At 42.8% G+C, this 11,324-nt stretch overlaps 1 protein-coding gene across 1 annotated transcript in view; it reads right to left on the reverse strand.

Moving 5' to 3' along the window:
• Positions 1-4,339: 4,339 nt before the first annotated feature.
• The window catches only part of tg (thyroglobulin), a gene marked incomplete at its 5' end in the record, with an annotated part of 19,156 nt that continues 12,171 nt past the window's right edge, over positions 4,340-11,324 (reverse strand). The window contains 10 exon segments of the mRNA XM_071514771.1: positions 4,340-4,440; positions 5,008-5,189; positions 5,616-5,756; positions 6,147-6,251; positions 6,874-6,998; positions 7,001-7,063; positions 8,052-8,183; positions 8,456-8,638; positions 9,895-10,097; positions 10,262-10,406. Of these exon segments, the coding sequence (XP_071370872.1) occupies positions 4,340-4,440; positions 5,008-5,189; positions 5,616-5,756; positions 6,147-6,251; positions 6,874-6,998; positions 7,001-7,063; positions 8,052-8,183; positions 8,456-8,638; positions 9,895-10,097; positions 10,262-10,406 (1,380 nt within the window).

The raw sequence follows: 11,324 nt of genomic DNA on the forward strand, positions 1-11,324 counted from the left end.
AGTTAGAAAAGACATGAATGTTCCCTCCTGTCCTTCAGTGTCTCTTCACATTGTGTCTCTGCTGTGAGACTGAGAGAAATATTCAAACAAGACGCTGCAACATCAGCAAATGGAACAAATCCAGATGTGTTGTACTTCCTTTTCTCCACTTTTCCCTGTAGTTCAGTCTGACATGTTTGGTGTCTTTGGAAACCTTGAGATCTGGACTAGAATTGAAAATAAATTTCTGTGGGTTTGAACAAAGCTCAGCTGAGAAACATGAGTTTCTAACGATGGATGGAGCCACTGGCAGGGAGGAAGAGATTAGTACTTACTCAGTGTTTTCTATCAGTTCTGTTACTATTAGAAATAATTATTGTTTAGTTATTCCTCGCTGTCTTTTACAGTCTGCAGCTGGTCAGTGAAAAGCAGCTTGACCAGCATGTGGTTTAGAGTCTGTCCAGCAGGTTTAACGGCTTTCATCAGACCAGGATGATGATGATAATAATAATAATAATAATAATAATAACAACTTGATTTGTATATAATTTTTCTAAAAACAGTGTTCACAAGGTGCTTTACGTACAATAAAACACAAAGAGACAGTCCCGAATTTCCCCAAGGGGATTAATAAAGTGATATCTTATCTTATCTTATCTTGACGTAAAAGTACCACAATTACATAAGATAAAGTTGATTAAAAATAATAAATGGTAACACTTTACAATAAGGGTACAATTAAGGGTTAGTTAATGCTTAATAAGCATTAATAAGCATTAACTAATGATTTTCTAATGGTGTTCATGTTAACTAAGGTATTCATTTATACATTATTTAATAGTCATCTTTATAAACTATTAAATAATGTATAAATGAATACTTTAGTTAACATGAACACCATTAGTAAATAACACATTAGTTAACTGTTAATTAAGGGTTAGTTAATGCTTATTAAGCATTAACTAACCCTTAACTTAGTGACCCTTATTGTAAAGTGTTTCCTAATAAATAAATGAATAGAAAATAGAAATAAAAGGCATAGAAGGTACCAAAAATAACTAGAAAACAAACACAGTCAGGAGGTTTTCACAGTTCCAATCCAGAATGAATCCGCACCGTCTGAAAAAAGTGACGCCGATTCAAACAAAATGATTGACAGCACATTACACCAACCAGACAGAGGAACTTTCCAACTGACTGAGTCTCGATCAGACTGGATGATCAGCTTCAGATAATGATTTTCCTCCAGATCAGATAGACAGTATATTCAGATATATATTCAGATTCAGATATATATTCAGATATATATTGCATTTGATGTAGTTTCGGACTTCTTCCCTCTCGTGTCGGTAAAGCTTATTTGAAATTAATTACTGAAATAAGAGAAAGACAGAATTCCTCTCTCTCCCTTTACTTTCATAAAAATCTAAATTCTAAATCTTATTTTATTTCTCTCTCTCACTCTTCTCTCTCTCAGGATGCCTCTCTGACCGGAGGAAAACACGCTCAGCTCTGACCTGCTTACTTCTGGTTGCTTGTAATTGAATCTTATTCTGCTGCTGACCTCGGTTCAGTCTCTCTGGAGAAGAGAGTCTCGGAAATGACTGGAATATAAACTGAAAATGTAGAAAATAGAAAAGCAGACGTTAAGTCAGTTGTTGCTGTTTTACCTGTGAGAGCGGTGAAAGCGAGGCAGATCCAGATCCAGATCCAGCTCCAGATCCAGACTGCAGGGAGTTTCTGCTCCATGATGCTGAAGGAAATCCAACAGTTTGTGACAAAGATCTCTGTGTCCGCCGAGAGTCTGGAGTCTGTTTCCACACAGAAAGACTTCTTTATACTGCTGCTTACCTGCTGCAGGTGGGCGGGGGGGGGGGGGGGTGGGGGGGACTCCCATCATGCCCTGGGAGTTCTGCAGCACATGGCTCCACTCTGTGGTCACACTCACAGTTTACAGTTCACTCCTCCAGACCTGCTGGACCTGAAGCTCAGCAGTATTTGGACCTGATCGATCAGTCCGATCGATCGGAGCAGCAGCTGGTCTGTATGGTTCTTCCACTCTGTGTGGACTGACAGTCATGTCAGTTTTTTATGGAAGTATAATCCTGTCAATATTAAAATGCAAATGAAAATAATAAAATGTACAATGATATGTGCAATAACCATGACATAATTCAAATTCAAATTAATTCCTTTTTTAAAAGAATTAAATTTCAGGTAGAAGTGAGACTTGATGATGTTGGATCTGATTTGTCTCCTGCCACAAACCATAAAAACATTAAATGTTAAACGGCGAATTCAATTATCATTTCCTTTTTGTCATGGGTCATGTGATTACAATAATAAACTGCTATTTCAAATTATGTTTTTTGTCATTTAAATACTGAACCCCATGGTTTCTGTCATAGAGCTGGACTCTGCCTTTATATTCTAATATTGACAGACAAAGTGCAGACAGACCTGAACTTGAAAATGAAAATGCAAACTGGCTTTTTGCATTTGAATTTGAATTATGTTTGTTTTGTTTTTTCATATTTTTACTTTGCTTTTAAGCAGCAATATTCCTCTGAGTTTTAACATGAAAGCAGAATATAATCTGCTGTCCCGGATCACAGGCAGCTGGACCAGTTTGTAGCTTCACATTTTTTCTTCCCATTCATTTGAATGGAAACTGACACTGAACATGTTGGTGAACAGATTCAGCATCAGATCTGCTGCTGTGATGTCAGCTGACTGTCGGTCCGACGCTTCAGAACAGAAGAGAACACAGCGGAGGGATACCATGCAGGAGAGATAGTTCCTGTTGGGGAGACCGGATCTACTTTTATTGTTAAATACTAATTTTAGTGTAAACCAGAGGTGGTAGAAGTACACAGATTCCCTACTCAAGTAAAAGTGCAAATACTCATTTAAAAATATACTCTGGTAGAAGTTGAAGTACCGTTTCAAATCCTTTACTCAAGTCAAAGTATCAAAGTACGTGGACTTAAATTTACTTAAAGTATAAAAGTAAAAGTCGTTCTCTAAAAAAGTCATTTCTAATGTTCTAAACTGGTTTTCTGTTGAGCGTTCCTCTGAATCCCAGATGAGAAAGAGTCTGCAGCTCAGATCAGGAACCTGAACCCTAGCAGCTGAATTCACTAATCAGTTGATGAGTCTGTTTTGAAAATGTAGTATGAGTAGAAAGTACAGATTTCTCTTTTGAAATGTACTTGAAAATCTTACAGTACAGTTATCATGCAGTGATGAAGTATTTTAACTTTGTTACATCCCACCTCTGGTATAAAACAATAATAAAAATATAAAATGAGGACGGACCAGTTGCTGCTCTGATGTTGAATCTGTTCTCCAGCGTGTTCAGAGTCAGTTTTCGAGGTTTTCGGCTCGGTCAGCAGATTATATTCTGGTTTTAACCTCCATGTTAAAACTGGGTGGAGTATTGCTTTAAACCTTGTTTTAATGAACAGATCTTCTTGATTTTATTCATCCCTGTGTTCTTTTTACCAGCTGTATTTTAATTTTTCTCCTTACATTTTATTACTGATTTCCACTCATGTATTTGTACTCTTCCACACCTGGACTCTGCTGCTCTGTTATTTTATTTGTTTGTTTTTATCATGTGAAGCTAGAGCTGGGCAATATGGTTGAAATCAATATCACGATAATCATAAGGATTTTTCTCGATATCAATATATTTCACGATATGGTTCATGTATGCAGAATCACATGTCAAACAAAACAGAAATATTCAAATAATATTCCTACCGTACCTCATTTTATCAGAGTTTTTAAGTAAAATTTGCTTGTCATCATCAGTTCAGACAGCAGAAATGTGTCACGATATTAAAATATCTTCATATCATCACGATATGATTCCACTGAAAGACGATAAATGATAATATTGAATTATCGCTCAGCCCTATGTGAAGCACTTTGTGAGTTCTCTTCTGAAAAGAGCGATATAAAGAAAGTTTTACATCAAAATGAAGAGAAAGACGTTCAGTTAAAGATCATCAGGCAAAAAAACACCAATATTAACAAAAATCTATTATATTTTTCCTTAAAACGCCTTATCCTCAAATAACTCTCATAACTCATATGACTATGATGTGTGCTGTGACTTTATGTCATACAGTTCTATCTTTTCCTCCTGCTCTTCTTCTTCTTCTTCTTCAGTAAAACAGACGGCAGGCGGCAGATTGAGTCTGATGCGTTTTATTGTTGATTAAACAGAAACAGAAACGATCAACAGAACTTCAGTTTCCTCTCAACGGAAACTGAAATAGAATCTGGAAGACAGGAAACACAGCGTGATGTCATCAGGATGGGACACTGATGTCATCGGTCCGAGGGGCGGGGTTTAGTTGTAGGCGTCCTTCTCAGTCTTTGATTGGCTGGAGGGCTGGACCACTGGGAGGTCAGGGGTCAACGCGGGCTGGACAGGCTCCGCCCCCAACTCACCTGGACAGAGTGTGAGTGTCAAAAGATTTCTTCAAAATTTTTCACAAAGTTATCATGGATTCATCTTAAAAATCTGATTTATTTAACTGAATCCAACATCAGTTTAGAACAGAACAGAGCAGAACAGAGTCTAGCCTAATAGAGGAGAGTAGAGTCTAATAGAAGAGAGTAGAGTCTAATAGAGGAGAGTCTAATAGAGGAGAGTAGAGTCTAGTAGAGGAGAGTCTAATAGAGGAGAGTAGAGTCTAGTAGAGGAGAGTAGAGTCTAGTAGAGGAGAGTCTAATAGAGGAGAGTAGAGTCTAGTAGAGGAGAGTCTAATAGAGGAGAGTAGAGTCTAGTAGAGGAGAGTAGAGTCTAGTAGAGTAGAGTCTAACAGAGGAGAGTAGAGTCTAGTAGAGGAGAGTAGAGTCTAGTAGAGTAGAGTCTAACAGAGGAGAGTAGAGTCTAGTAGAGGAGAGTAGAGTCTAGTAGAGTAGAGTCTAATAGAGGAGAGTAGAGTCTAATAGAGGAGAGTAGAGTCTAGTAGAGGAGAGTAGAGTCTAGTAGAGTCCGGTGTGTTCACTGACCGGTCTCTCCGGTCAGTTTTGGAGCCAGTTGGTTCCAGAAGGAGCAGGCTTCCCGCCGGAGGCCCTGGTTCAGCCGGAGACCGGGTTCCACCTGCAGGTAGGTGGGCGGGGCCGGAGAGGGCGAGACCGGAGTCCAGCGGGGCAGAACTGACTCCGCCCACGCCGGGGTCTGGTTAGGGTCGCTACGGAGTCACAAGCAGGACAAAATTCACTTTAGCATGGTGAAGATGACCGGCCTCTCCCTCACAGCAGTAGTGTTGTTAGTTCTGGTGTTTCTCCACATTAAGACTACATTTCCCATCAGCCCCGTTCCTGATCCAACCGATCACAAGGGAAAATTGAAAGAAAATAATGATTTATTGATGGAAAAATGATCCATGTAGCACCTTTAATGTCTAGTTTAGAGAGACGGTGTCAGTGTGGGTCGGACCCGTTACGTTTCATTATGACAGTTAAATATTTAGCTGTTTGCTTGGCTGCAGAAGCTGAGACGTTTTGTCACTAGGTTGCTAGTTATTGATTAGCCGGTTGTTAGTTTGATGATTGTCACAGCTCATTATGCAGCCAGTCTGATGTCTAGTTAGCGGTTGGCTAGCTAGCAGCCGTACCCCGTCCTGATGAAGTTGGAGACGTAGGTCATCATGGCCAGAGAGAGGCGTCGCTCAGCGGGGGTGAAACGCTGCGAGCCCATCGGGTGATGAGGAGTTCCGAACACAAACTGAACGTCCAATGGGACGGACGCATCCGCCCTGCAGACAACAAACAAACAAATAAACAACAACATTATTAACGTCACTACTAATCAGGACAGGAAACCTTTTTGTCCACAAGTCACAGGCTGCAAATCCTAAAATTCACTTCAGCAGCCGAGTAGATGTTTAGAAGACAGTGAGAGTCCAGATGATGACTGGTCAGCTGTAAACTAGATGACCAGACACTGACTAACATCTGTCAGTAAACCAGCCAGTAAACCAGTCAGTCAACCAGTCAGTAAACCAGTCAGTAAACCAGCCAGTAAACCAGTCAGTAAACCAGTTAGTAAACCAGCCAGTAAACCAGTCAGTAAACCAGCCAGTAAACCAGCCAGTAAACCAGCCAGTAAACCAGCCAGTAAACCAGTCAGTAAACCAGTCAGTTACCTGTCCTGGGCGCTGCTCTCAGGCTGGTGGTAGAGGAAGACGTTAGCCTTGCTGCTAGCCCAGTGGCTAGCCATCTGCAGACTGGGACACACGATGAACAGATCTCTGGACGAGAGACACAGACACACACAGAGAGAGAGAGAGAGAGAGGAGAGAGAGAGAGAGAGAGAGAGAGAGAGAGAGAGTGGCAGACAGAGAGAGAGAGAGAGAGAGACAGGCAGACAGAGAGAGAGAGAGAGAGAGAGAGAGAGAGAGAGAGAGAGAGAGAGAGAGAGAGAGAGAGACAGAGAGAGAGAGAGAGGGAGAGAGAGAGAGAGATAGAGAGAGAGAGATAGAGAGAGAGAGAGAGAGAGAGAGACAGGCAGACAGACAGAGAGAGAGAGAGACAGGCAGAGAGAGAGAGAGAGAGAGAGAGAGAGAGAGACAGAGAGAGACAGACAGAGAGACAGAGAGAGAGAGAGAGAGAGAGACAGAGAGAGAGAGAGAGAGACAGAGAGAGAGAGAGAGAGAGAGATAGAGAGAGAGAGAGAGAGAGAGAGAGACAGGCAGACAGACCGAGAGAGAGAGAGAGAGAGAGAGAGAGAGAGAGAGAGAGAGAGAGAGAGAGAGAGTGGTTACCAAAGCTGCAGGGAAGTGGTTCTTAACTTCTTATCTGGTGAAAACAAATCAGAGTCTCCTTTCTTTCTTTCATAAGAGACAAACAGAAGTGAGACAGTGTGGTTCTGACCGGGTGGCGTGGTCCAGCGCTCTGGAGAACAGGTTGTACCCGGCGGGGTCGGGCCGGTGCTGCAGGGAGTAGAACCAGCCGGCCGCCTCCTTCAGCAGAGCGCCCCCCCGCTCCCCGCCCAGAGAGAGTTACCGAGCGCCTCGTAGAACGCCGTCTTCCCGTCCGCCCGGCCCTGCAGCGCCTCCAGGTCCTGTGGGGCGGCAGATATAATATAATATAATATAATATGATATAATATAATATATATTTATAAACTGTCCTACTCTCCCTGCTATTTTCCCTGCTAGCTAGCTCACATATGAAACCTGAGCAGAAACTGAAGCCTGAGTTCAGACTGAGCAGCTGCAGGAGCTTCATGTGTTTGAGTCGGCTGATGATGAAAACCACTTTATATCTTTCTGATCAGGATTGTCCCCCAGCAAAGGAGGGACTATGGATTGGTCTCCGTCCGTTAGTTAGTTAGTTCATTAGTTAGTTAGTCACACTGTAACGTTGACTTTGTGTCACTAGGGGGCGGCATTGACAATGAATGGGGACTCAGTGGTAAAGCAACACAGTTAAAGTTATCATAGGTAACATAACAGTCTCCACACGCTACACACTTGGAGACATCAGACTGGGTTGATGTGTTGAAGTGAGAGTCAAACCTCTAACCACAAGACACTGTAGTTATTGTCCAGTTGTTGGACTGTTGTTCTGTTATTGCATCATCACTGCACTACCACTGTGCCTCAGTGTTCACTACTGATATCATATTACCACTTACCTACTGTGCAATACCATATATCACTTATCATTTAGCATTTATATTATTCATAGCACTCACGCTCCTGGTGTCGTATGTTATATTGTATATTGTATTATAAATTGTATTGTAGTGTACATTGTGTAATGTACGGATTGTATTTATTGCGTATTGTAGTTCTTATATTTTGTACTGTACTGAGTAAAAACAGGACAATTACAGTTACTACATTTCAAGATATAACTTGTAAGCCTAATTCTGAGGAGAGTAGGCAACAGAAATATATGGTCAATCTGTCCTTTCATTGTCCCATACCAAAATGCTTATACAATTTCACTCATATTTCAAGTTCACTCAGCAATCACTGACCCAAGAGTGGAACTACATCACTGGTGGGACGACATGTTTACTGATTGCTTGTTATTGATCGCACCTTGATCCTGCGCGCCCGGCTGATCAGACCGTCCTGCATGGAGGATCCCAGCAGGAGGTCGACTCTGTGGAAGGAAGACTGACCGAGTGAGACTGGAGCCCAGGCCTGGAAAGGACCGCTGACCGCCAACAGCTGGAACACACACACACACACACACACACACACACACACACACACACACACACACACACACACACACACACACACACACACACACACACACACACACACACACACACACACAGTTTTACATGACAGGTCAGACATGCAGCTGATGCTCAACAGCGACTTGCAACAACATGGAAAACTGTGTGTCTGTGTGTGTGTGTGTGTGTGTGTGTGTGTGTGTGTGTGTGTGTGTGTGTGTGTGTGTGTGTGTGTGTGTGTGTTCAGCTGTACTCTACCTTGGTCTGGGCAGCGTTGAGTGTGTGTGCGGGCGTGGTTCTGAGGCAGGCGGCCATCTTGTCGTCATCAGCGGGGTCGTGGAGGTCAGAGGTCGGGCAGCCCAGCTCTCTGGACAGATCCAGAGCCTGCTGCCTGGAGCTGGAGGAGGACTGCAGCACCGCCGGGGAGAACACTGAGCCTCCCTGCAGGAGGAGGAGAGGAGGAGAGGAGGAGAGGAGGGGAGGAGGAGGAGGAAGAGGACGAGGAGGAGGAGAAGGAGGAGGAAGAGGAGAGGAGGAGAAGAGGAGGAGGAAGAGGAGGAGGAGGAGGAGAGGAGGAGGAAGAGGAGAGGAGGAGGAGGAAAGGAGGAGGTGGAGGAGGAGAGGAGGAGGAGGAGAGGAGGAGGAGGAAGAGGACGAGGAGGAGGAGAGGAGGAGGAAGAGGAGAGGAGGAGGAGGAGAGGAGGAGGAGGAAGAGGAGAGGAGAGGAGGAGGAGGAGGAGAGGAGGGGGAGGAGGAGGAAGAGGAGAGGAGGAGGAGGAGGAGAGGAGGAGGAGAGGAGGATGAGCAGGAGGAGGAAGGAGAGGAGGATGAGCAGGAGGAGGAAGAAGAGCAGGAGGAGGAGGAGGAGGAGGAGCAGTCAGAGGGACAGTCCAGTCTCTTGTAATAAAAGCATGAAGAAGCATTTCTGCTTGTTTCTCAGTTAAAATGACTCATCACACTTCTGTTATCCAAACTGCTGCCACTGGATTCATTTTGAAATTTGTGTGCAGCTTTTAGTTTTCATGTTCTGTGTCATGTGACTTCAGCTTGAACAACTCTGTGTCTCTATGTCTGTCCTGATAAGTTTGTTGTAATTAACACTTGTCTTGTTGTAACTGGTAATTCTAATTTTATATACAGTACATGTTTAACTTTGACTGTTTTAAGTTTGACTGTTTTGTATTGATATTTTAAAACAGACCCCAGGAAGGCTAGTCTGATGCTTGTGCGTCGACTAATGGGGATCCACAATAAACAATAAACAATAAACAAAAACTTCTGTCAGAATCTAAAATTAAAGCCAAGTCCGCTCAGTTCAGTTTTGACCTGCTGAGCTGACAGCAGCACAGCTCGTCTCTCTTTGCTTTGGACTAGGGCCGGGAGGTGTGGCTGAAATCAATATCATGATAATCATAAGGATTTTTCTTTTTTTTAAGTAAAATTTGCTTGTCATCAGTTCAGACAGCAGAAATGAGTCACGATATTAAAATATCTTCATATCATCACAATATGATTCCACTGAAAGACGATAAACGATAATATTGAATTATCGCCCGGCCCCAGTTCGCATCCCACAAAAGAATTACATTTTTTCAATTTCAAGTTTGTCAGTGAGACAGACAGTGAACTGACTCAGAGCTTCAGGCTGGTCTGGTGGAGCAGACAGATTTATAACAGTAGAAGAAGAAGAGTCTCACCATCAGGACCATGCGTCGGAACAGAGGAGGTGAGGAAGAGGAGGAGGAGAGGAGGTGAAGGCTGGTGATGTCAGCGCCGCGACGCTCCGCCCCCACTGTCACTCTCCCGTTGTCTCCGCCCACCAGGGAGATGTGGGCGGAGACCCAGCGCAGCGCCGCCTCCTGGTCCGACAGACCGTAGTTACCATGGAGACCGGCCGAACCTGGAGGGGAGACAGGAAGTGTGTCGACTGTTTTTATTTCGGTTCAACTTTTAGATCGACATAAATGTGTGTGTGTGTGTGTGTGTGTGTGTGTGTGTGTGTGTGTGTGTGTGTGTGTGTGTGTGTGTGTGTGTGTGTGTGTGTGTGTGTGTGTGTACCTGTACTCAGGAAGCCCAGTGCGGCGGTCCGGTAGCTGGCCGTTACCACGACGATGTTGCCCATGGCGGCGAGGGCAGAGCCATCCAACAGTCCTGCGCTCTGATTGGCCACGGGGTTGAAGAAGAAAACCAGGACTGGGACACGCCCCGTCTATCTCACACACACACACACACACACACACACACACACACACACACACACACACACACACACACACAGAGTTCTCATATTAATACAGACAAGATTATAGAAGTAGATTGTGTTGAATTTGGGATTTCTCAGAAAATCTGGAAATGAATATAGGAATATAAATTAGTTTGAATCATAATTGATTTAATGCTTTATTTTGCTCTCTATACTGGAGGAGAGTCAAATCCTGCAAAACTCTCAGTACTGACAATAAATATTTATTAGTAAAACCAGCGTGGTTCGGCTCGTGGCCTTCATCATTCTATTGGTTGATTTTAATGTTTTATGTATAAATATTCACTACAGTCCACAGTCTGACTCCTGACTGAAGGTTCTGTTTCATTCTGATCTTCAGTCTTCTGCTTAAAGTCTTGAAATGAGTTTCTTAGTCAAATATAAATAGTGAAGTTGATCCTCTTTAGATAGTTTGGATTTGTTAATAAAATTCTCTCTTAGTGGAACCACTGATGGTTTCTTCAAGTTATGGAGACCATTTATTATTTCAATAACCTGTCAACCATTCCTCCAGACTAAGAATCAAATCTCTGGCCTGTTTACTACATGTGTAATCTGTTCCTAACTTGATCTATTAAGTATGCTGGGACCATTATAACCTGTCAGTGTATTCAGTTCACTCCACTAAATAACAATGTGTAACTCCCTGATGAGTCTCCCTACCCTCTCTTCTCCTTTTATTTTTATTTATTTATTTTTTTCCCCTCTCTCTTATGTTGCTGTTTGGTTTTGGTTTATTTGTTTTTTCTTTTACAACTTCTTGAGTTGTGATGTTATTGTTATAGTTACAGTAAAAGTAAAGTTTTTATGTTTTTACTGTAATTATAAATATTTGTTCTCAGTACTGCGGGAGTAGTACTGAGA

The sequence above is a fragment of the Centroberyx affinis genome, unplaced genomic scaffold, assembly GCF_046629955.1.
Source record: "Centroberyx affinis isolate AG114_WGS23_722 - 3 ecotype Tasmania unplaced genomic scaffold, CSIRO-AGI_Caff_v1 ptg009913l_1, whole genome shotgun sequence".
NCBI lineage: Eukaryota > Metazoa > Chordata > Actinopteri > Beryciformes > Berycidae > Centroberyx > Centroberyx affinis.